The 26,716-nt window shown below is 37.7% G+C and overlaps 1 protein-coding gene across 1 annotated transcript; it reads left to right on the top strand.

The window, feature by feature from the left end:
- The first annotated feature begins 2,688 nt into the window (after positions 1–2,688).
- Positions 2,689–23,519, top strand: LOC127433617 (PAX3- and PAX7-binding protein 1-like). Its single transcript, XM_051685661.1, has 18 exons — positions 2,689–3,102; positions 4,406–4,534; positions 5,100–5,273; positions 5,560–5,781; positions 9,686–9,786; positions 10,751–10,968; positions 11,497–11,686; positions 13,361–13,484; positions 15,697–15,799; positions 16,114–16,229; positions 16,352–16,551; positions 16,666–16,816; positions 16,938–17,059; positions 18,890–18,966; positions 20,724–20,790; positions 20,935–21,081; positions 22,370–22,524; positions 22,675–23,519. Exons 1-18 carry the CDS (start codon positions 2,823–2,825, stop codon positions 22,790–22,792), a joined length of 2,694 nt encoding a protein of 897 aa, XP_051541621.1. The 5' UTR covers positions 2,689–2,822; the 3' UTR covers positions 22,793–23,519.
- Positions 23,520–26,716: the final 3,197 nt, after the last annotated feature.

The raw sequence follows: 26,716 nt of genomic DNA on the forward strand, positions 1-26,716 counted from the left end.
ACAGGCAGAATGAATGTCGAACTTTATTAACCTTTATTTAACCGAGAAGCCCCTTGAAATTAAATCTCTTTTTCGAGGGAGACCTGGCCAAGAAAGCACACCATATAAGGTAAAAAGTTATAAGATCAACACAAAAAAACAGACATAAGACAAAAATAAGACACATTAATGAAAACAATGGACTACAATTACAGAATCCAGCCTATGCATAGCAATTGCATCCATACAATTTTTTATATCTTGTTGCCTGTTGCCAAAAAGATACAAAGCAACCATCCGGTTTTGGCAAAACTCAATGCCTGGCAGGTTGCCGTACATGTACCCATTAATGGCTAAAAAACGGCATAAAGAAAATCCTTTTAAATGACTCACGCATCTTACACAAAAAGGTTTTTGAGTTTTCTAAAAGAGACTTCAACCATGGCTTATTCTATTTAATGTTTCTTGTTGGTCATCATTCATATTGGACTGGACAACCATTCTTTTTAACAGTAGGACAAACCTTCAACAAATGCAGTCAATAGACAGGTACATGCCATGCATCTTGTTGCATTCTTGCTCCTTTTGTTCAGAGCAAAAGATCTGGATGTTTTCTTTCAGGTACCAGCGCATGTTCTCATCCACCACAATAAACACGAGAATAAGATCTACTCCTCTGATTGTACTCCATCTAACATGCTTCTGCTGAAAGTCAGAATATCTGCCGAAGGTTTAGCACACCTACCTCCACAGCTTTCTTGCAGGTGAGACAGGCTACAATAAGCCCAGAGGAAATGTCTTGTGAAGCACTGACATATGAGTCACCCACATGAGGTGCATATTTTGGCCTCACAGTCTTAAGTATAGTTGTAGGTTCTTCCTGGAGAAACCCCATCATCCTTTTTCAGAGCATCTTCAATGTCATAGTTTTACTTTGGCTTTGTCTGTTAAACCATAAAGTCCTCTGGAGAACTACCAACTTTGAAACACTGCTTTTCTTCCTTATTAATACGTTTATGTGAATCATGACTTTCTAATTGCTTTTACTCTCTTTTTGCTATATTAAATTGTGAAATAAACATTTGATAGTTCCTATATAGTGTAAGTCTGACTTACAGTTTTCCTTTTCTACTTTTGAAGCAGTGGGTTACACCTGTTGCAGCATTTGTTTTGGCATGGTGGTTTGGTTTGTATAGAAGCCCTGAACCACAAGGTGAAAAAAAAAATCACTAAGGCCAAAATATGCCTCCTGGTGTCTTACACTAGTGCCTTCCTGAGCCTATGTCCTACAATTTTTTTTCTGAGGCAAAACTTTACATTTCTCTCTAAAAAAAAATGAATAAATCTGAATTTATTGTTTGTTCTCTCTGAAATATTTATTTTCTCATCAAGAGGCAACAAATGAGAACGGTATTTTTTTTTTTTTTTGCTAGCTAACAACTAGCGTGTGGTACCAACCTCGGCCACCAGATGCCACTCTCAGTAAGCATGAAATCTTAAGCGTACAAGCTGACAGAATGTCTGTGGTCCTTAATCTGTTGATTTATAGTTGTAGTATAATACAATAACAAGAAGGTTTTGCAAATATAAATCATGAAATTAAAAACATATATAATGTTAGACACTTTTCTAATACATGAAATCCCACAATTAAATTAATATACCTCAGGTTATATATGTTTCATATGGCATTCGTTATCAAGTGTGACAACAGGAGATATTTCTGATTGTTTGATGACCTTCACCACTTGGAATATTGATGCTGCTGTTGATATTGCGCTTTTTTAAATTGTTGGCCCATGTAAACATGCGCTAGATGGACGCCGTTGCGAAGGCTCTCGCTGTGTTTCAGTGTAATGTTGAACTCTTGACAACGAATGCCATATGAAAAATATGTAACCTGAGGTTCATTTAACTGTGGAATCTTATGTATTAAAGACTGTCTAACATTATATATATATATATATATATATATATATATATATATATATATAATTTTTATTTTAATAAAATTTAAATAAATAAATACATAAATAACATTCATGTTATTATATTATACTATATTTATAAAGGATTTTAGGATATGATGATTTTATGTAAAGGCAGCTATATATTTTCAAAAATAAACCCATTTAAACTGTGTGTGAAAAAGGTAAGCAGGAAATTATAAAGACTGCTTGTTGCTGGCAAAATTAAATATTTGACTTGTAAATTGTCATTGTACTAAGGCTAAACAAAATGATTACAATATTATCTGAAACATAATGACATTGTATTAAGTTGACAGTGCATCTTTTTCTATCCACCAGAGTAATGTTTGGTGTATAAACCTGAAGAAAAATGCAAACAACAAATAGATTTCATTAAACATGTCCTCTCTTTGAATATTTCGGCAGGCTTATTTATAATCACTTGGCCTAGAAGAGAATAATAAAAAAAAATACATCAGATGTTTCACCAAAATAATAATAATAACAATAAGACAAAAGGAAGAGGAATTTCGGAGGTCATTTTCTTCACTGTGACATTTTCACCACAGACGCCTTTCATTTCTGACCTGGAAGTCCACAACAAATAACTGGTTACCAGGATAAATCAAGTATGGGCGGGATCTCCAAAAGACAGCGAAGTTACTCCAGAAAAGGGGGCGGGGTGCTGCACCTCTCCACTAGGTGGCAGCAGCGCACTCCAGTTGCCGCGCAGCAAATCCCAAGAGTCACAGACGAAAATAAACGCTTCCTGCAACGGCAGAATGGTGGTATTATCGTTATCTGTAGCGCCCTACAAAAATCTCCAAATTAGCCAACACACACACTCCTAGATGCGCTGCAAACTACATCACCATGTTTAAGAAAGCTAAAAGGTGCAACTTAAGGCGGCGGAATGACTCGGACGATGAGGAGAAAAAGGAGGATCAGCAGTCAAGCGGGCCCGGAGCCGAAGCCTCGGCGAACCCGAGCGAGACCACCACCGCCACTGGCCCCGGCACCGGAGCAAACATGCTGAACAACCACGGGAACGGATTTCAGTCCGGTGCAGTCAAATCCAACAAAGAGAAGAAGAAAAAGAAGGAGAACCGCGAGGAACCGAAAGCGAGTCTGTTGAGCTTCCATGATGATGAAGGTATTTGATTATCTGCTATTTTTTTTATATTTATAATTCGTGGATAAGCCGTATTAATTCTACTGCGGCAAGTAGAATGTCAATATTACTGCGACATGCACTACCTGAAATGCATTAGTGTGATTTTGTCAAAACCTGTCAAGACAATGTTCATCTGGTCACAATTTAACCCAAATTAAGTTTTGTTTTGCATATAGAAAATTAAGCCTGAGATAATTCACCAAAAAAATGAAAATTCTCTCATATACTCACCCTCATGACATCCCAGATGTGGATGACTTACTTTATTCTGCTGAACACAAACAATAATTTTTAGTGGAATATTTCAGCTCTGTAGATCCATACAATGCAAGTGAAAGGTGACCAGAACTTTGAAGCTCCAAAATCACACAAAGGCAGCATAAAATTAATCCATGTCTTCTGAAGTGATGTAACCAATTTTGGTGAGAAACAGATGAATATTTCAATTCTTTTTTTTACTATAAATCTCCATTTTCACTTTCAGTTGAGATTTGTAGGGGGAAAAAGGACTTTAATATTGATCTGTTTCTTAACCACACCTATCATATCGCTTCTGAAGATATAGATTTAACCACTGGAGTTTTATGGATTACTTTTATGTTGCCTTTATGTGACTTTTGGAGCTTGAAATGTTTGGTCACCATTCACTTGCATTGTATGGACCAACAGAGCTGAGATAGTTTTCTAAAAATCTTTGTTAAGGGAAGTTTAATGTTTGGGTGAACTTTCATATTAGCTGAGTGGGTAGCACTGTTGCCTCACAGCAAGAAGGTCCCCGGTTCAAGTCCCGGCTCACCCAGGGCCTTTCTTTATGGAGTTTGCATGTTCTCCCTGTGTTCGCGTGGGTTTCCCCTAGGTGCTCCGGTTTCCCCCATAGTCCAAAAAACACGCAGGTTAAGTGAATTGGAAATTCTAAATTGCCCGTAGGTGAAAGGTAGGTGTTAGCCCTGTGATGGACTGGCCACCTATTTAGGGTGTTTCCTTGCCTTCGGCCCGAGACAACTAGGATAGGCTCCAGCACTACCCACGACCCTACATAGGACAAGCGGCAGTAGAAGATGGATGGATGGACCTCCATAGTGATCAGTGTATATTTGAATCTATTCAGTGATTGGCTGAAGACCAATATGTGAACATTACATTTTGTATGGTTCTTATATGTATAGAAATTGTTGCTTATTGAATGAATGCCTAATAGTAATAAGCACAGATAGATTTATCATGTCATTTCAAGTATACGCAAAATGACACTTGTGTATCTCATAATATCTCTGACCATCAGATGAGACTGAAGTGTTCCGGGTTAAGAAATCCAACTACAGCAAGAAGATTGTCAAGCAGTTGAAGAAAGAATACATGGAGGATTTAGGAAAAAGTGATACCATACAGGGACAAAGCACATGCTTTGATGGTACCAATCTTTTTTTTTTCTTCACTGTATCATATTGTTGATTTAGATTAGAATCTGGGGCCGAATTCAAGAAAATGTTCTTAAGAAAAAATTAAGAAAGTTCTTAGGATAAATTGTAAGAAGTTCATAAAAATGTTCCTAAGTGCAATTCTTGAAAAATTCTTAAGAAGTTCTCAAATATTTTCTTAATATCATCTTAATTTTTTACTTAAGAATAAAAAGACAGGCTTTGACATTGTCTGATCAACCTACTCACGGGCTTGCCTTTTCTAATAGCCTTAAGAATTTCTTAATATTGTCAAGAATGCTTTATGAATCTGGCCCCAGGGGCATAGAGCCCAGAGGGGACCACTTTATATTTTAAAACAACAAATTGAAAGTATGTAGTAAAGACAATTTCTTAGTTTGTTTTTACCTTAAAGTTTAGAGCTGTCATCAGAAACAAGTATTTGAAGAATTACTAGTTAATGTAATGACCCCATTTGGTTTAGCGGTACGAGAGGTCCTAGTTTCAGTTCCCTGACAAGCCCCCAATAATCTTATTGCACACCATTGTTTATTCCAGGTGGACCTGTTCAGAAGCTGGCAATTAAAGAAGAGCCCTTAGATGGCAGAAGTGAGCAGGGAGAAGAAGAAATGGAGGTGGACAGCAATGAGGAACAGGTGGAGGAGAGTGAGCAAAGATCTGGGGGTGCAGCGTTCAGCCAGACTACTTCTGCCCTCAGCTCTCTCAGGCCAGGTAAACAACCCCATCACCATCTCCAGGCCAGACCTGCAGAAGAAGTCGCAGTACCAAAGTCGGCATGATTAGGCTGTTTTGGTTTTTAAACATTCAAGACCGGAACTCCTAATGGGTGTTATTTAAACATTCAGTGTTGTCAAACCTTGCATGTGATCTCAAATGTACAATTGTATATGCCAAACAAAAATGGCTTTGGTCAGTTTAGGCCCTAGGTAATCTGATTCACATGAATCTCATTAGTTGGTCTGTTTACACCAACACTAACTCTCATACGTTCCTACAGGCGAGATCCCGGATGCGGCCTTCATCCACGCCGCTCGTAAACGTAGACAGATGGCTCGAGATCTTGGGGGTGACGGTCCATTGGTGGAAAACAAGGTGACAAACAAGCGTCTTGTACGTGAGGATGAGCAAGGCGGCAGTGACGACGATGAAGATGAGAAGAGAATTGTCTTCAGTGGCGTTAATATGAAGAGTCAGAGGCAGAAAATAGCTGAAGAGATTGGTCAGTATGTAACCCGTTTGCTATCATGGTGGCTTAGTAATGAAAGATCTGCGCGAGTAATCTGACTGATTCGAACCCTATAAGGGGAAATTCATTGGGAGTTATGGGAACCCCACATCAACAATATGCCCTTAAACAAAGCACTTAAAGGGATAGTCACCCAAAAATGAAAATTCTGTCATTTACTTAACCTCTTGTTGTTCCAAACTCGTGACTTTCTTTTTCCATGGAACAGTAAAGGAAATGTTAGGCAGAAAGTTGTTCTTGGCCACATCATTGCATCTTTTTTTCCATACAGTAAATGTGAATGATGACTGAGGCTAACATTCTTGTTTTGTGTTCCGCAGAAGAAAATAAATGATTAGGGCCCAAGCACTGAAAGTGCGGGAGGCCCTATGCTTCTTCTAAGGATTATTATTATTATTATTATTATTAGGGCCCAAGTACTGAAAGTGCGTAGCGCCCCCTTTAAAATTGGGTAAGACGGCCTCTGTAGCACCCCTATTTTCACCTACAGTCACCAGAATTGGTGCATATATAGTTCTCATCAAGCCGGACAACTTTCATAATTGTAGTTATTAGCTCTGCCCAACAGGAAGTCGGCCATTTTGGATTTTTTTAATATTGCAGTCTCTGAACTTTTAAATAATCCTCCTAGGGTATTAATGAGACTGTCACCTCATTTAGACAATATTATGCCAAGACATTGAAGATGCTAAATTGTGAACAGATTTTTTTATATATCAAATGGTGTTGCCATGGCAAGGCATTAAATTATTGGCAAAAAATGGGTGTCTCATAAAAAAGTGTCTCATATCTTCTGTGTGCAATGTGTGATTTAGATCAAAATTGGGATGTATGTTTAGTCTTGGGGCTAATCACATGGATGTGACTGTTTTGGTCATAGCGCCACCACCTGGCAGCAGGAAGTGTGTCTCTTACAACAGACTTTAAAATAATCCTCTTATATTTACCCAAATTGCTTCAAAATTGTTTAGAATAATGTAAAATGCCAAATACATGTGTCCACCTTGCACTGTTTTCCGAAAGCCACCAGGTGGAAATGGACCCATGGTGCCTGGGCCCGTCATTGCTGCTTGCAGCTATATTTATATTTTTGTTTCTGTAAACTTTCCCTTTAATCTCAGGTTGTTAAAAAAGGTGCTGTCTGTATAATAAAAGTGATAATAAGTCACTTAAAAAAATATATATATATAATGGCTGAATAACTAAGAAATCTACACTGTAAACCCTAATAAGTTAGCAGAACTCAAAAATTTGAGTCAGTTACATCAAATGTTTTAAGTTAATAGAACTTTCAGATTTTGTTTTTGTAGTACACGTGCATGTTAATTGCTTTTAACCTGAAATATTAAGTAAGCTAACTTGTACATTTAATTGGCACAACTTTTAATTGAACTCTTTGGCTGAACTTTAAATTACCATATAAGCTCAACTTAAATACTTCAAGTAGAAGAAACCTAACTAACTAGTACTAGCTAGTACTGTGAATGCTAGCATGCTGAATGCATGCTAATTGGAAACACTATGCTTTATTTACACTGAAAACCCTATTAAGTAGACTACTCATTTGATTGAGTAAACTCGTTCCCTCAATTTAATTGAGTAGTGGCATCTCCTAAACTTATGTAATTAGGTTAAATTAACTTTGTGTTCATATAGAATGAACTTAACTATTTAGGCTAAGTTAACTAGATGCAAGTAGACTTAACTCAGATTTGCTTTTTAAATATTGTTGTTTCTATTGTTGTTAATCACTTTAATTGAATTGATTAAATTATAGATCAAACATTAGCACAGCTCAAAGATCATAACTGATTCTAGGTCAGTCATTAAATAAACTTAATTCTCGAAAGAAATGCGTATATACCTGGAGCCTCAGTTATAAAACATAGGTACGATCAGATTTGATCCTAAATTCCTTGGATTTGATCCTACGAGGAACAAATCGGGATTTATAAAGGAAGAAATTGACTTGAAAATGTTCGTATGCCTACGTCAACTGACAGGCATGCATACAAAAGGTTTTGTGCTTATGCTCCGGAGTGCCAGTGCACGCTGACTTGATTATTTTATTTTAGTGATGAAAATACGAATAGTCAGTCACTGACTGAATTTATTAATAAATTATTTAGCACGTTTACGTGAACAAGAATATTCCAAAATGTGTCAGAATGTGGTATTATTTAGATTATGTATGCAAATTGTAAATGTTTATTTTAGATATCCGCTGTAGCAGAATATTTTTTATAGCCCAATCTGCACGTTTTCATAATAAATACATATTAAGACCTATGAAATAACAAGCAGGTATAATACACAGTATGTAATAGGCTATATCAAGCACATTTTTGGAATGAGGAGGAGATATACATAGTTTACAGTCCTTAAAATATAGCTAAATCAATATACAGATGTTTGAAAGCACCGCAACAGTCTCATATTAAAAACGTCCCTTCATTTTTTCAACAATTCACCCTTCAGCCTCTTGTCTACTGTTGTTGAGGACATACATAAAAACGAATGATTTGACTAAAATCCTAAAATCCAGTTTGATTAATGGCGAGTGAGCAGAAGAGAACAGCGGAAAAAACATTTTTTTATTTTTTTTATTAAGGTTTAGCAAGAATAAAGACATTGGTTGAAGAAGGTGTGTATTTATATTAAACACGGGCAGTTAATGGATTTATTGTTAATAAAAATTAATAACTGATGATGAGTTGTTGAATAGGCTGCATTATATGGGCAGAAACCATTAGTTGCACCCACTTTTTTAGAAAACCGTGGCAACCGCGAAGTCGTACATACAGACGTTTTATAAATTGTTGGTAGAAACATTTAGGAAATTGTTGTACGTTCATATTTATGATCATTTTACGAAAGTCTTTATAAATGAGGCCCCTGCACTTTAACTGCATATGCACAAAGAAAATTAGTCAACGGTCCAACTTGACCAAATGGGACACTGATCACCCTAATAGTGACCTCACATGAAACAACTATTTGCAAAAACTAACAAAAATAATACTACAAGCTAAAACCTCGATAAATTCTAAATTACAACTATTTAAATGCCCCCATAACTTTCCTTTGACCACGGAACATAATTAAATAATTCAAGCGGACAGCATTATGGGTATTCCACGTAGCCTCAATTTTGTACTCAAAAGTTGATTTATAAGAGTTATAATCACTTAAAATCTTAAGTCTATGGATTTTTAGGATGCATATGTTCGGTGAACTTAAATATTTGAGTTATGAGCCCAAAACCTGACATTTCAAGTAATAATAATTAATAAAACTTGATTGACAATAATGACAACTTTAAACAGTGTAGCAAAGTAATAGCTCACAGAGTAAAGCAGTATACTGTAAAACAATCTTAAATTGTAGCTGTACTCAACCTAAGCTCAAGTCCCACTATTCATCATAATGGTAACCCCCAAAAACTTAAACATAACAGAAACTCTTCTAAATAACACAACAAAACATTAAACACTAACAAGTCTACCCTTTACATTCATCTTGCTCAAAGACACATTATATAAAACTTAATTTTAACCTTTACTCTCCCCATCGAGTGCCATGCAAAGCATGCTGGGAAATAGAAATCCCCTGCCCAGTTTCAGTTAAAGTTCCAGTTAATTTAAAGAGACAAATTCATTAAACTCAAAACAATAAAACAAAGTAGGTTACTTAAAAGGGGTCCTTTCGTGAACTCAAAAAAAAAACAAAAAAAAAAAAAAAAAAAAAAAATCAAGGTTCATTTATTTGTATTATTAAATTTTTCCCAATGCAAAACAGTTATTTTGAGCATCTGGGTATACAGGAAAAGATGTTACTTGAACCAAGGTCTGATCGTAGTGTTTGTTTTGTGGCTCAGGCATTGAGGGCAGTGATGATGAAGCTCTGGATAATGGACAGGATGAAGAAGTGAGCCGCTGGGAACAGGAGCAGATCAGAAAGGGCATCAGCATTCCTCAGGTGGGACAGTCACAGTGTGCTCCATCTTGTGCTCTTCTTGACTGCAGTATGCCACAAAAACATATATGCTTCGAGACTTAACAGGTTTCATGCCAGACAGTGCCTTTCTTATTCCAACAAAATATTCCAGGAACTCCGAATGTACGTACACCGATCAGCCACAACATTAAAACCACCTGCTTAAAATTGTGTAGGTCCCCCTCGTGCTGCCAAAACAGCACCAACCCGCATCTCAGAATAGCATTCTGAGATGCTATTCTTCTCACCACAATTGTACAGAGAGGTTATCTGAGTTACCGTAGACTTTGTCAGTTCTAACCAGTCTGTCCATTCTCTGTTGACCTCTCTCATCAACAAGGTGTTTCTGTCCACAGAACTGCCACTCACAGGATGTTTTTTGTTTTTGGCACCATTCTTAGTAAATTCTAGAGACTGTTGTGTGTGAAAATCCCAGGATGAGCAGTTACAGAAATACTCAAACCAGCCCTTCTGGCACCAACAATCATGCCATGCTGAGATCACATTTTTACCCCATTCTGATGGTTGATGTGAACATTAACTGAAGCTCCTGACCAGTATCTGCTTGATTTTATGCACTTCACTGCTGCCACACGATTGGCTGATTAGATAATCGCATGGATGACTGTTGGTGCCAGACAGGCTGGTTTGAGTATTTCTGTAACCGCTGATCTCCTGGGATTTTGCAGCACGAGGGGGCAAGGCCGTAGCAAGAAATTCTGGGCCCTGTGACTGTATATTGGTCTGGGCCCCTTTCATATTAAAAATTACAGTTTAAAAAAATTTGTGGGCCCCCTTGGACCTGTGGGCCCCTAGAACCTTTCACCCCATTAGCTACGGCCCTGCGAGGGGGACCTACACAATATTAGGCAGGTGATTTTAATGTTGTGGCTGATCAGTGTATATGTTCAGATCTTTAATGGTATGTCCTGTGTTGCCACTTTAGGTCCAAACCTCCCAAGCGGAGGAAACAGCAATGTATTACCAAGGCACTTATGATGCACAGCCCTATGGAGCTTCCTACACCATGCCATATACCTACACCAATGTTGGAGCAGACAACAGCAAGCCTTTGAGAACAGAGACTTCAGTCCCCTATCCCATTCCCTCTAGTGATCTGACCCCTATAACCACAGATCTGGTAAAGAAACGTCTCAAAGACAGGTACGGTCTGAACTCCCTTCTCATCGGTGGTTACTTTAACCCCTCAATTTCCCTGTCCAGATCTGTCCAGTTGACCCCCTAAATTTACTTAAGCATTTGACTTGTTTTGGAATGCCCTAAAATATCAAAAATATATCAAATGAATTGCACTTTGGACTTGCAGCATTGTGTCATGCGAGAATGCACCAATCACACGGCTCACAGTTTTAGGTTCTTACCAGTTTTCTCAAACGCTGATTGTCTTAGTTAATGCTGGTGATCTTCTGTCACGGCAGTATTTTTGGTGCGTCTTCCTGGACGAGAAAGACTGTAAATCTGCCAAGTTCAATTGGTCAACTTTTTGGATTACTCTAGTATATAGATGGCTTCAAAGCAAATAGACGTACTAAAACATGCCACAAAACTAAAAATTCATAGTTAAAAAAACCAACACCTGCAGTCGCATTTAGCTGTCAGTGCCTGTGCGACCCCATTGACACCCCCCATAATTTACTAACAGTAAATCTCTCTTTGACTCCTGTGTGCCAGGCTGAGCTTCATGCGTCAGGGGCACAGTTCCAATGCCCTACGCTATGAGCAGATCCAGGAGGAGCTGGTGGCCTCCAATAAGACCATCCAGCTCCTGGAAGGCTCCTCGCAGGAGGCTGAAGACAAATATAGATTCTTGCAAGAAATGCGAGGGTATGTTGGAGACTTGCTTGAGTGTTTCAGTGAAAAGGTAAGAATAAGCTTATGATTTATGCCTACTGTATGTTTTGTTTTGATGTTGTTGTTTTTTTCTTGACTATGCATTCTGCATTGCGATTGGTGTTAGACTTGTAAGTTAATTTGACTTTGCCTGTGTTTGAATTGTGGTGTTAATCAGACTTTCAGAAATGTATTGTCCTGGAATAGAATTACCTTAAATTTATTTTTGTAAATGACAACAGTTTCCTGATATAAACTCATTCATGTTATACTTTTATTAATTAAACCTGGCACTTTTAGCAGTCCGCTACCTCACAAATTATGGTATAACGTTACATACTTTTTTCTACAGCAGATGGCAACTTTGGTCTTTATGCTCAGTGGTGGCTTTTCATTCATACATTTAGTTCTTAATAGCTTCATTTTTTTCAGAAAAAATAGGTGATATGTACTCAAATCATGGTGTTTTTGATGGGGCATGGAGAACTTTCAGATTGCCAACGTTCAGTCTTATTAATTTAAAAATAAAGTCTTAATTTGTTTAGCTATATCATTATCAAGAGCTCTTCAGCTAATTTAGAACTGTGGAAGTTTTAGGAGCTGTTCACACCAAACGTGTTTTTGCGTCCATCTGCATTGTTTTTTTTATTCGATAGTGTTTCTATGTAAACATACTGTAGGTGGACATTTTTGACTGTTGCACTGCATCTCACTGATTTTCAAAGTTGCGATAAAGATGCCATGGCAAGTTAAAAGAACTTAAACTTTATTAATGCGTCTTGAGACGCCTGCATTCTGTTCCATTTGTTTCGCTGCATCTAGCATATTTTTTTTTAACGTAAGAACACATTCTGTCTGGAAAACCTATTAGGTCGTTCTTTTTGTGTGATGCTTCCAAATTGTTAGCCGTTAGGTAGCTAATTAGCAAGTTTGCTTGATAGTGATGTTGTGAGAGCACCTTCAGCATACAGTAAACATTTTTTATTTTATTTTAACCACATCCGTCAACTGTTGTTGAAACATTACAGCTAGTATTAGCTTAATGTTTGCCTGACATTAACTTGCCCTAGCAAGTTGGCTGCCTGGCCACTTAGCCAGATTAACAGCTGTATCCAAGAACACTAAAACCATCCAAGATATTATTAATATGCTGCTTTTTACGGACTTTGGGTATGAACTTGTACAACTTGCTAGCCAACGTTGGTTGCAGTTAGCTAACATGATCAGCTAACACTGCTTCAGTTAGCTAATGCTAGCTAGTTACTCAGCCCTACAAAGCCAAAATGCAGTAACTATGCCAGCCTGAAACTGAGGAAAATGGCTTTTTGAGTTGTCCAGCCTATTTATACAGTGTTATGTATTATATTATTTATTTTAATAAATTATATTCTATTATATTTATATATTTTATTATTAGTAACATTCCATTTTCTGAATCTGAGCATAGTTGAGCAAAACCTGTCAGACACCCCGAAACCCATTTTCAGTCATGACTCATTTTTGACAAAATTTGTAGTTTGCAAACTAACCCATTCTTACCTTAAGTTGAATAAAACTGTTCAATCAGAGCTAAATTTGTTTTAGTTTGGCAGCTCTCGCTCTCTCTCTCCCAAGCTATAGCAAAACACACTGAGCCCTGACCCCGTCTCGGCCTCCGGCCGCCTGTTTTTGGTTCAGCTGTCACAAAAATCATCATATCTTTCAGGTGCCTGTTATTCTGGAGCTAGAGGCCGCCATGCACCAGTTACTACGGCAACGGGCATCCCGTCTCATCCAGAGAAGACAGGATGATATTAAAGATGAATCGTCGGAGTTTTCCAGCCTTTCAAGTCAGTCCATCTTGAAGGTTTTTATTTTTTAATTGAATGGCCTCGTTGTTTTTTCTTTCGCTTCTTAAGATGTTTAGTTAGCGACTGTAACATTTATGGTTAAGAATTAGGTATAAGTACACCTCATAATAATAGGCACAGTCAAAGAATTTGTCATGTGTGTAATTGTTGTGAACGTATGAGTGAGACAAATGAAAATATATGTGGCTTTTGGATGGAGAAAGCTCACTGACTGCTTGTTGAATGATCAGTGCTCACAATAAAACATTGCAAAGATACTGAACAGGTAAGTAGGTTTGGAGGAAAATTTATTTTTCCTCCAGTTTTTTCCAAAACAGAAATTCCTAGACTATTGTGTTTTTAGTAGGTAAAACAGTGTGTACTACCATATGTTAGTGTGGCATTTAGAATTTATATAGATGTATCAGTCAGTACGTTTACATGCACAGTTATAATTGAGCTGCAGCAGGTTTTTGCATAGTCGACATCTGTCTGTCCAAGTATACATGACACACTGTGTAATTGAATATTTGAAGGATGTCAGCTGAAGAACTGTTAATCAGATACATCACCTCTGTCTTTCTAAGTATGAGAACAACAACAAGGCCAGTTCCGGTCTGATTAAAGAGAGAGTTCACCCAAAAATTTAAATTCTTTCATCAGTTTATCACCCTCATGACATCCCAGATGTGTATGACTTTCTTTAATCTGAAGAACACAAATGAAGATTTTTAGAAGAATATCTCAGCTCTGTAGGTCCATACAATGCAAGCAAATGGTGACCAAATCTTTGACGCTCCAAAAAGCACAAATGCTGCATAAAAGAAACCCAAACGTCTCCAGTGGTTTAATATATTATAATAATAATAATAATAATTCATTACATTTATACAGCAATTTTCTAGACACTCAAAGCTCTCTACATAATATAGGGGGAATCTCGTCAACCACCACAAGTGTCCAGCGTCCACCTGGATGATGTGACGGCAGCCAAAGTGCTTACACACACCAGCTATTGGTGGAGAGGAGAGTACAGTGATGTGGCCAGTTCATATGTAAGGGATTATTAGGAAGTCATGATGGATAAAAGCCAATGGGCAGATTTGGCCAGGACACCAGGGTTCCACCCCTACTCTTTTACGATTTTTAATGACCACAGGGAGTTAGGACCTCGGTTTAATGTCTCATTCGAAATACTTTTTTACAGTATAGTGTCCCTGTCACTATACTGAGGCATTAGGACCCACACAGACCGCAGGGTGAGCACCCCCTGCTGGCCTCACTAATGCCTCTTCCAGCAGCAACCGTAGTTTTCCCCAGGAGGTCTACCATCCAGGTACTGACCAGGCTCATCCCTGCTAAGCTTCAGTGGGTAACTAGGCGAGAGCTGCAAAGTGATGTGCTGCTGGCTGTTGTATATGTCTTCTTAAGCGATGTAATCAGTTTTGGGTGAGACCAAAATATTTATCCTTTTTCACTATAAATCTTCACTTTCAAAAAATTAAAGTGGAGATTTATAGTAAAAAAGGATTTAAATATTGATCTGTTTTTCACCCACACCTATCATATCGCTTCAGAAGACCTATATTAAACCACTGGAGTCCTTATATTAAACCAGTGGATTGGGGACCTGGGTAGCTCAGTGAGTATTGACGCTGACTACCACCCCTGGAGTCGCGAGTTTGAATCCAGGGCGTGCTGAGAGACTCCAGCCAGGTCTCCTAAGCAACCAAATTGGCCTGGTTGCTAGGTAGGGTAGAGTCACATGGGGTAACCTCCTTGTAGTCGCTATAATGTGGTTCACGCTCTCAGTGCGTGTGGTGAGTTGTGCGTGGATGCCGCGTAGAATAGCGTGGGCCTCTGAGATTCATCCTCCGCCGGCTGGATTGAGGCGAGTCACTACGCCACCACGAGGACTTGGAGCGCATTGGGAATTGGGCATTCCAAATAAACAAAAAAAAACAGTGGATTACTTATATGCTGCCTTTATGTGCTTTTTGGATCTTCAAAGATCGATTAGTATGACTGCAAAAATCAGACTGGAATTATTTCAGTCAGACTAAAGTATTTACCTTGCATTTAAAAAATACGAATTATTGTTTTAGACTGAAATCGAACATTTAAAGTGCATATAAACGTACTGCGTGCAGGTTATATCAGGACTGGCGAGTTCAATTTTACTGAGGGTTAATATCAGTCCTTTCCTTTTCAGGTAAGGCTGTTGTTACTCCTAACCTGGACTTATTTGGTCGAGATCGCACAGCCTATCAAGAGCACGCCAAGCAGAGGAGGATAGCCGAAAGAGAAGCCAGACGGTACACTTTCCATATTTTTGTAATGTTTACATATTACGGTTTATTTGAGGAAACTAGTATAGGCTCTCAATTGCGTATATGAATATTTTTTTTTTATGTATTTACTCATTTTGTGCATCATCTATTTATAAGGTTGTTGGTAGACTTTGGAATTTACCATGTGTTCACAGTTATTGGCCACTAAGCCCAAAATGGACAAGTACTGACCAAAATATCAGTCTGTCACTAAACTAAACAAAGCTCTTAAATTTCTGTAATATATATTGCAGTTTTACTAAGCATCAGTCTGTTTTTTTGTTTGTTTTCCCCAACAGAACTCGCCGCAGACAAGCTCGAGAACAGAATGGGAAGAGAGCTGAACATAAGGAGGGGCTGTCCAGTGATGACGAGGAGACATCCACTGACATCACCAGCTACAACCTAGAGAGAGGTGACCACTCTAACACACCACTACATCCTAACACATACAAGATCTGATACCTCTGTACACTTTGACTGTTGCTTCATTGTTATTCCCTCATTTAAGATTGCCTCTTTTGAATCCACTTTCAGATCGCATTTTAAAAGAGTCGAAGAAGGTTTTTGAGGATGTGGTGGATGATTTCCACTCTCTGGACAACATAAAGTCTCACTTTGAGACTTGGAGGAAGCTGTATTTTACATGCTACAGAGATGCCTACATTGGCCTGTGTCTGCCCAAACTCTTCAACCCACTTATTCGACTGCAGCTCATTATATGGTCTCCACTGGAGGTACAGAGAACACTTTCTATGCAGTTCCAGATGATTTTATAATCACATCTGCCTTGAATTACCTTAATGTTGGCCTTTAATTGCCAAATTCACCATTGGTATTCATCTATACAGGTGGAGTGTCCAAACTTTGAGTACATGCTGTGGTTTGAGTCTTTGTTGTTCTACGGCTGTGAGGAGCAGAGTACCCTGAAGAAAGAGGAGGACGTAGATAATAGCCTACTGCCTGCCATTGTAGAAAGAGTCATTCTTCCCAAATTGGCAGGTCAGTCAGACAGGTTTCCATCATTCTTATGGATGAATTCATTCAGTCTTTTAAACTGTGATCTAAAAGCACCTCAAACCCATATCACACCTTTTAAAACGTGATTTCCGCCCTTCCTCAGTATTGACGGATCAGGTATGGGATCCTCTCTCCAGCAGTCAGACGTCCAGACTGGTGGCTTTCATGCAGAGGCTGATCAAAGACTATCCCACTGTGCTACACGGGGAAAACCGCAACACACAAGTCAGTGAACAGATGTCAAAAGCCTTTTTTGTGTGTTGTTATTTTTACTAAACAACTAATTATAAATGCATAGATGAAAAGAGTTTATGAAAACAACTTGGGAGTTGGATTGTAGTTTAACTGTAATTTCTATGTTGTATTTTGATTATCCGGCGGTTTGGTTTTAAAGGTTTACTCAGTAATTTGTCCTCATTAGGATTTTAGGCTTTACGGTATAAGATTGTTCTCATGTAATTTTGATGCCTGTATATTTAATGATTCACTACTGTTTATATTTTGATATATTTATAAATTTGATTTACTAACCTTCTGGAACTATAAAGTCTGCTTTTTGCTTTAAATTTTATTGTTAATCATCGTAGTAACTACAAAACACCACATGATGACTAAATATTCATCAAGAGTGGCCCTTCCAGGAGCAATAATTAATGCACATGTAGAGACACCATCAGGGTAACATATGTGACACTAAAAGAATGCAATAAACATTAACTAAACTACATAAAATATAACACAAAACACTGCAATGTACATAACTGATATTAAAAATAAGAAGAAACGTAACTATTCCCATTAAGTATAATGAAATGTGATTTGTTTCACCGTAATTTTAAAAATAGCTTACGGTAAATAGTACATTTTCTCTCGTTAAGCATAATATACATTTTTACCGTTAATTATATGGTAAAATCAAAGTTTTTACATCTAAACAACATTTTTATTATATTTTTCCTTAAAATTATGTATTGACAAAACCATGTATTGTTATAATTTTACCATATATATTAAGGTCACTACCCGTTAACCAATTAAAGTTTTTTTACTGTAGCATTTTTACATTATTTTACCATTAAAATTACAGCCATTTTTTGCAGTGTATTTTACACACCAAAAACGTAGAGGTCTGCACGGGCCTTAAAATGAAACCTGACCCGTACCCGAGACAGTGTGGCCCAACCATGCCCGGCCCAAACGGTACTGTCAGATTTTAAGCCTGAACCCTACCCGAACCAGAAATCGCTTACTCTCTTTAGAATGTATTTTCCTAGCAAGTACTGTTGCAATACGTATTTAAAGTAAGCATTGTAGGCAACATTCGTAACACTATTGTAACAGTAAACGCACAGTTTTAACAAGGCATGGCAGCCCCAGAGTACACTAGAGCAGAAGGGGAAAAAAAACATTGCCTTAACGTTTATCAAACGCTTAAACTTTGCTTGGTGAAAGAACTATGTGGTATAATGTTAAACAATGTAACAGTCACCTCTTTGCAGCCTAAACTTGTTTAGAACATTAAAAACAATCTAGATGCAGCACAAAAAATTAAATAGAATGCAGGTATCTCGACATGCGTTTTTGAAAATTGATGTTCTTTTTAGCTTGACACTGGTCAACAGAAAACAATGGTCACCCTAGCTCACCCATTCTTGCGTGTCTGTGAGTGAAAGTGCGAAACAAGTTCAGTAGGCCTGATTATTTTTTTCATTTATTACAAACCCAAACCCGAACCTGAAGTCCTACTTGAGAAACTGACCCAAACCCACCCGAAACCCCACGGGTTCTCTGGTCCCGTTGGGCATGGGTCGAGTTGCGGACCTCTGCAAAACTATACACCAAATTCTGCTCACTTTCATGGCTGGCTGCAAGTAGTGCATATTTACATGTCATAACCAAATACCTAACCGAAAACGGTCACTTTTGCTTGATGCTGAACCCACCCCACTAGTGTCAGTATACGTCTAAGACAACTGCCATATTGGCCAGTGCAAAATAAACCAAAAATCACTGAGTGCATTACTTAGGAATAAAGTGGATTCTGTCTGTTTTTAGGAGCTTCTGAGGACTATAGTCATGCGAATACGACGGACTCTTGATGATGACATTTTCCTGCCACTGTTTCCAAAAAAGTGAGTGTGAAATGGTTGAATGGTCACTCATGTTGTCTTTCCTTGCAAAGCACATTTTGTACATGCAGAACTTTCAGTGATTTAAACTAGGGATGCTGCTATCGATCGGCCACCGATCGGTATCGGCCGATATTTACGTCCTGTGACTCGATCTGTGGTCGTAATTTGGCCGATCACATAAACTGATCGATCATGTCGCAAAAGACACGTGGCTCCTTTAAGACATCAGTAGCACTGTCATGGCATCACAGAGTGTGAGGGATACTGGCAAAGGATTGTAAGACAATAGTCTTGATTCAGCAGTTAAGAATGATGCAGTGGGAGAGGTATGGCGAATATGAAAAGTTTGTGTACTGTACTGTTCATTTGACTTTTCACACACGACAAGGCAAAGGTAAAACAGCACGCGCTGTGAAACGGTCTTTATTATCGTTCATGGAGGCAGCTTCTCAGTAACCGTCGGGCATAGGCATCTCAGTAATAACGCGAGTTACAGAATGTGGTGTAATTCAAACATCTTTATTAAATATCTTCTGATTAAACGGCATTAACAATATTAGCACCTGTAGAGTCCAGAAACATGTGCTTTTTCTCTGCTTCCTTTCAGCTCTTGCCCTCATGATAGAGCGTGTGTTCCCCTAATGAAAGTTCAAGCAGCAAAAAAGTGAAAAATAAACTATTAATACAATCATCCATCTTCACTTCCAAAGACAGGGAAGGAATTTAGAAATATAGTAATCCTTTATACAATATTAAGATAACATGATATAATGTATTAAATATAATGCAAAAATAAAATGAGGAATAATAATAATTATATGAAATAATGACAATGAATCAATAACCAGAAAATGTCGGGGCCTGGGTAGCTCAGTGGTAAAATATGCTGGCTACCAGCCCTGGAGTTCGCTAATCCCAGGGTGTGCTGAGTGACTCCAGCCAGGTCTCCTAAGCAACCAAATTGGCCCGGTTGCTAGGGAGGGTAGAGTCACATGGGGTAACCTCCTCGTGGTCGCTATAATATGGTTCGTTCTCGGTGGGGCGCATGGTGAATTGAGCGTGGTTGCGGCGGTGGATGGCGTGAAGCCTCCACACGCGCTATGTCTCCGTGGCAACGCGCTCAACAAGCCACGTGATAAGATGCGCGGGTTGACTGTCTCAGACGCGGAGGCAACTGGGATTCGTCCTCCGCCACCCAGACTGAGGCGAATCACTATGCGACCACGAGGACTTAGAGCGCATTGGGAATTGGGAATTCCAAATTGGGAGAAAAAGGGGAAAAATCCCCCCCCCCCAAAAAAAATAACCAGAAAATGTCACATTAAGTTTAATTGCACATATGGGTTATTAGTTTGTCTTCAGTTTGACACTAAGCATTTTTTTTTTTAATCTATCTTAATATAGAGAATATTTTCTTAGCCTATACTTGTTTTAAAGTCTTATTAAAAAAAGCTTTGTTAATAAGACTTTTAAACTTTTTTTGTCAGCAAAAGCTAGGCAAAGTGATATTAGTGGGAAGAGGAAAGTTCAATTAATAGCGACAGTGAGCAGAAAGCTTGCATATAGCCAGTTATGACAGAGATCCTGATAAAAGATGAAATGATCGAGATCGGTATCGGCCGATCAGGTGACAAGACGATCAGTATCGGTTGTAAAAATCCTGATCGGAGCATCCCTAATTTAAACCTTTTCTAGTGTCTTATTATGACAATGTTTTGTAAACTAGTGTGTGACTTTTATTGTATCTTCCCTATCAGTGTTATGGAGAACAAGAACTCTGGTCCTTACCTCTTCTCCCAGAGGCAGTTTTGGACTTGTGTGAAGGTAAGGCTAATAATACTTAATATACTTCAAATACTCTTGCATCCATACTAAAAATGCATCTGGTTTAATTCAATTCCCAGCAGGAATTGTTATTTTGTGAAAATATGAATGGGAACAGTGTCTCTCCCTCTTTCTTGTTTTCAGTTTCTGGGCAATATCTTAAAGTGGGATGGGATACTGTCTCAGTCCGTGCTGAAGGAACTGGCCGTGGACAGCACACTAAACCGCTACATTCTTTCAGCCATGCAGTCCGTAGATGTCAGCGAAGAGAGTGTAGAGAAATGTCGCAAGGTACGACTAAAACCCTCCTCTGCACCTTGTTATAGAACATGTCGAATTGTTTGCTGACGGCTGCATGACAAAATGTAAGTTTCAATGTTTTAGCTCAAATATACGATCACCATCAAAAATGGAAAGCTAATGACTACTGTTTCATTAGATTATTTACAAATAATGCACTGCAAAAAACAAAAGTTGAGTAAACTTTAAAAAGTAAAGCAACCAGCTGCAAATTTTTTAGTTTTCTCAACTTCAGGCAAATTAGTTGCAAGTTCCATGAACTCAATACAATAAGTTCAGCAAACTCAAAAATATGAATGTTTAGTAGATCTGGGCCTGGGTAGCTCAGCGAGTATTGACGCTGACTACCACCCCTGGAGTCGCAAGTTTGAATCCAGGGTGTGCTGAGTGACTCCAGCCAGGTCTCCTAAACAACCAAATTGGCCCAGTTGCTAGGGAGGGTAGTCACATGGGGTAACCTCCTTAGTGGTTCTCACCACTAATCGTGAGTAGCATGAGCCTCCACATGCTGTGAGTCTCAGCGGTGTCATGCAATACGAGCCACGTGATAAGATGCGCAGATTACCTGTCTCAGAAGCGGAGGCAACTGAGACTTGTCCTCCGCCACCCGGATTGAAAAGTGAGAATCCGTGCCACCATGAGGACCTACTAAGTAGTGGGAATTGGGCATTCCAAATTGGGAGAAAAGGGGATAAAAATTATAAATAAAAAATGATTAGTAGGTCTAAATTCAATAAACTTGCAATTGTAAGCACAGCTGACCATCATTTACAATATTCTTGATACAAAAATATATTCTTTATTAAGCAAATCTACATTTCTACAAAAGATCATGTGTCAGCCCCACCAAGGCATCAAGTTGTTGGTCCAACTTAAAAAGTGGTGTAGGTAACAATTATTTCAAATTATTCTGCCACAAATGGCCTCCTCGGGACTGAGCTTTAGTGATTAAACTGAGCATGCTCAAAAGCCTTTAAGTTATATCTTCACCAGAAACTTGACATTGTATGTGCTCCTTGTTTAACTTTTTAATTTGCTCTGACTTGGATGACATAATAGTTGACTTTATTGATTGTTTCAAGTAATCTCAACTTTTTATTCATAAGTTCAATCAACTTTTAAAATTGAGTGTATCTGACAAAATTGAAGTTGGATTTTTTTACAGTGTGCTTTATATCCAAAACCATTAATAATAAGCATGTAACTTTGTCTCCATTACAAATGTGAAATGTTCATTTGCTCAAAGCGCTTAACTGCTCATTCTCCCTGCTGCCCTCAGTTGGTGGAGTGTTTTCCTGTCCAATGGTTCAGCAGTATGAAAGGACAGCAGACTCTTCCTCAGTTGGAGAACTTCTGCAGATATATGAAACACGTGGCCAGCAGTATTTACCGCAGCTGTGTGGCAGGATCAGATATAGAGAAGAGGAATGCAAGGTAAAACAGTCTCTGTCAAGTGTTTCAGTGTTAGAAATCACAGCATCTCTGTAAATGGCACACACCTTGGTTACTACTTTTGCTTTGTAAAATGAAAGTATGTGTCCTTTACAATTTTTTTTTTTTTTATATTATTCTGTCTCTCAACAGGGAACATATAAAGGAGGTGGTTAGGCTTCTTGGTCGGCTCAACGCTTTAGACCACGTGATTACTGTTGCGACTGAGCATGGCATTAAAGATATAAAGACTCTACTCGAAAACAAGTGAACGACAAGACATAATGCCTGACCACTGACCATTTTTCTGATGAACCTTAAGGTGTAAATATTGTGAATAGTGTACAATTTTTGTGAGGCTTAAGCATTTTTTTGTTTGGAGCTGGAGCTGATGGGACATTCTGCAAAATTGGTGGAATCTAATGACGTTTCTCCATCAGGGATGGATACAGGTTAGGCAAAAAGATGATCTGGGACTTTAGAGCTGAAATACAGTGAAACGGCCACTCATGGCCTTTTGCTGGTTTACCAGCATTTGTGTTTGTCCTGGATTTGAAGTGCACTCCCTTGTGTTAAAAATTCTGTAATCTGTTTTCTGTGGAGACATCTCTACTTTTTACTTCATATTTTTAAACAGACGAGATCTCTTATTGGATCTTTTAAAGTGTGACCTGTTAAGTCCATCATTTTGCAACGTCTTTACCTGCAAACTTGCTTCAAAAAACACATTACAACTATTTGTTTGGTTTTTAAGCAGGTTACTTATATTTTAACAGTGGTGAAGAAATATTTACTTGCAGCCTTGGGTTGATTGATCCAGAATTTGAAAGCTTTTGGCTTTCTCATGTGCCCGCCTCATCACTAATCAAGTTAAATTTGACTTGCTGGCAAAAACAAAGCTATGTGCTGCAAAAATGAATATACATCTGTCATTTGTTAGGGTGTCTTCCCCTGGTCCCTGAAATATGTTTTATTTGCATAAATAAAAAGTGAATGGATATCCATGAAAAATGTCTTCTTTTACATTGAATATATTAATATAAACAAAGAGTGTTTAACATTTTTAAAATATTTAAATCTGAAATATTATACTGTAATTACTTACGATTCTGAACTATGTCAAGGTAACTAATCGAATAAGCCATTTTTAAATATATTGGCAATGTTAACTGCTTTGTACAAAAGGTTGGATTTCTTTGCTTCAGTTGAAGCACACAAGATGCTCTTTGGAACGTTCTTAAATCTGGCAGAACGAAGATCAACAAGCACAAACTTGTGTAGTCCAATATTAAACAATTCTGAAATTCATGTTAATTATTCAATTGAACTTTCATTCAAATTTCTATGTGGAATGAAAGAATTTGTCTAGAAGTAGAAAAATGCAGTCTCAGACTTTTGGACCCTACTGTATATTTCTCCTGTGAGGGAAATTTACATATATATAAAATGCACAAAAACAACATAAAGTGCATTAAAAACTACTACAATGCATGGTGCAATGAGACTTGTAAGTGCATATGGATGTAATGATATTATTCCTTTTTTTTTTTTTTGTTCTTCTTTTTTTTTTTTGCACATGCAGTTAAAGGGATAATTCACCCAAAAATTTTAATTCTCTCATCATTTACTCATACTCAAACTTTGGTACCCATTCACTTGCATTGTATGACCAACCGTGCTGAGATATTCTTTTAAAAATCTTTGTGTTCAGCAGGAGAAAATAAGTCATTTACATCTGGGGTGGCATGAGGGTGATTAACTGATGAGAGAACTTTCATTTTTGGGTGAACAATTCCTTTAAGAGCTTGCATATAAAAGACTTGAATTGTGTCAACAATTTCCTCTAGTGTATATCAAACAGTGGTTTGGCACGAGGGAGAATGCAAAATCTAAAGTGATTAGTAGTTTGCTTTGTTTAACGTTTAACATTTTCATCAAAGCGGTGAGTAAAGTGTGTTGTTTTCTTATTTTATGAAACCACACTGAAAAAATGAAATGATACTTTGCACCATGTGGGGTTCCATGGCTATTACACTGGGGGAACCGTCTGGAGATGACACCCTTTCAATTCTCATTCTCTGCGATACTTACTCTTGGTTCCTGCAAGAACTAAAGAACTCTAAGGGCTGTCAGTGGTTCCTTCAGTAACCCCATCTTTATGGAAAGGTCTTGAGTACTTAAGAGATTTGAGGCTCCTTTAAAGGATGCCTGAAGGTTCTCCAGAGGGTTCACCCGGTATGGCAAGTGAAGAACTCCAAGTGTTGCCTCAAGTATCTTTTTTTTATATATAATAATTATTATTATTATTTACAGTGGAACACTGGTCTCTATATGAAATTGTCTTTCCTTCATTTGTTTTCCATTATTTTAGGTACTGAATCTATCTTGATCAGTGTTGGATATGTAACACAAAAATGAAATGTGCAACAAATGACTAATTACTCTAAAATGAAATCAGATTACACTAACTACTTCATAGAGAAAAAAAAAGTTATCACATTACTAATTATTTTTAAATTACTTTCTTAAAATGTTTTTTTTTTTTTAATTCAAAGTTATGTCTCTGTTTCTTCCTTTTTCATTGTCACATGCATAATTAACCTAATAGACCTTTTTCATGGACTTTGATGATGCGTTTCCGCCTTATTTAGCAACGTAAATTTGAAATGTTTTATATTAGCAATTTTTCAAATATTGAGTATAAATTTATAACATTATACTTTGTGCTATATTAGCCTGGAATTAGTTTTTTAAAATGAATTACCTCAGCTGCGAGGGGGTTTCTTATTTAGCTGCTTAGAGAGTGACAAAAAATTTGGTATTTTCTCCCATCTGTCTGTTTTAATCCACCGCTCTCGACTTTCCCTCTTCTGGCAAGTCGTTGAAAAGTAATAGTGGATTGTTTCATTTGCTGTTGGAGCAAATGGGTAAGTGAAAATAATATATGCTGTGGTCTCCCATTCACCCTGCAGTCTTTTTCTTCTGCGTTGCAAAACCTGGATGGTGAAAAAGGTCAATTGAAAGCCAGTAACAGTAATCTGGTTACATTAGTTTAAAATGTAATGCTTTACACTATGTGTCAGGGAAAAATTAAGATGTTACAGTAACTAATTACTTTGTATTTGGATTACACCCAAAACTGAACTTGATTGAAGAACAAAGAATGGTCTTTTGGATCTTTGAACAGATTTATTTTTTCTTCCTCTGTTCCTTAAACAGTTAATTCACCCAAAAATGAAAATTCTCTCATCATTTACTCACCCTCATGCCATCCCAGATGTGTATGACTTTGTTCTGCGGAACAAGATTGAAGATTTTTAGAAGAATATCTCAGCTCTGTTGGTCCATTCAATGCAAGTGAATGGTGACCAGAACTTTAAAAGCTCCAAAAGGAGATAAAGTCAGCATAAAAGTAATTTTTAAGACTCCAGTGGTTTAATCAATGTTTTCTGAAGCGATTCATTTTGTTTTGGGTGAAAACAGACGAAAATATAACTTTTTTTCACTGTACATCTTGACAGCAGTCTCCTTTGCGATCATGATTTTAATCTCTATTACACTTCCTACAGCGCCATCTAGTGTCAAGCACTAGGAAGTGTAATCAAGCTTGAAATCATGATCGTGCCTAGAGACTGCAATGACAAGATGTAGAGAGAACAAGAGCTAGGTCTGTTCTCACCTAAAATCAACTGGATTGTTTCAGAAGACATTTATTAAACCACTGGAGTCTTACGGATTAATTTTATGCTGCATTTATGTGCTTTTGGAGTTCTGGTCACGTCTGAAACCTCGTCCTATGATGAGATTTTTAATTTCAATGCAATGTAATTGTTCTTCGTTACGAATTGCAATATCACCTAAACAGTAAATATTTCGAATTTGTTTTACGTCATAGGTTTTTTATTTTTATTTTATTATTCAGTTTTTAATTGTAATATAAATCCCAGATTTTAATATGCCCTCAATGTACCCACTGTATGTTAATTGTATTGCAAAATGTATAACCTCAAACCAAATGTAATTATATTTTGACCTGCATAGTGTCTTTTTATCATTTCAATGTGACCTTAAGTTTGACAGTTTGCATATCGGTTTCTCAAAGGCCAATATGGTATAAGTCGGGCGGAGCATTTACAAAACTCCGGTGAAACACGATCCACTTACCTATATTACCCTCTCTCTCTCTCACACACAC

This window comes from Myxocyprinus asiaticus, chromosome 43 (genome assembly GCF_019703515.2).
Source record: "Myxocyprinus asiaticus isolate MX2 ecotype Aquarium Trade chromosome 43, UBuf_Myxa_2, whole genome shotgun sequence".
Lineage (NCBI taxonomy): Eukaryota > Metazoa > Chordata > Actinopteri > Cypriniformes > Catostomidae > Myxocyprinus > Myxocyprinus asiaticus.

What these genes read in the sequence shown, in the direction of transcription:
- LOC127433617 (XM_051685661.1), top strand. Translation starts at nt 2,823, where the DNA reads ATGTTTAAGAAAGCTAAAAGGTGCAACTTAAGGCGGCGGAATGACTCG. An exon ending in AGGGCATCAGCATTCCTCAG is followed by an intron (nt 9,787 to 10,750) that starts GTGGGACAGTCA and finishes TTGCCACTTTAG; the next exon opens with GTCCAAACCTCCCAAGCGGA. An exon ending in TTGAGTGTTTCAGTGAAAAG is followed by an intron (nt 11,687 to 13,360) that starts GTAAGAATAAGC and finishes CATATCTTTCAG; the next exon opens with GTGCCTGTTATTCTGGAGCT.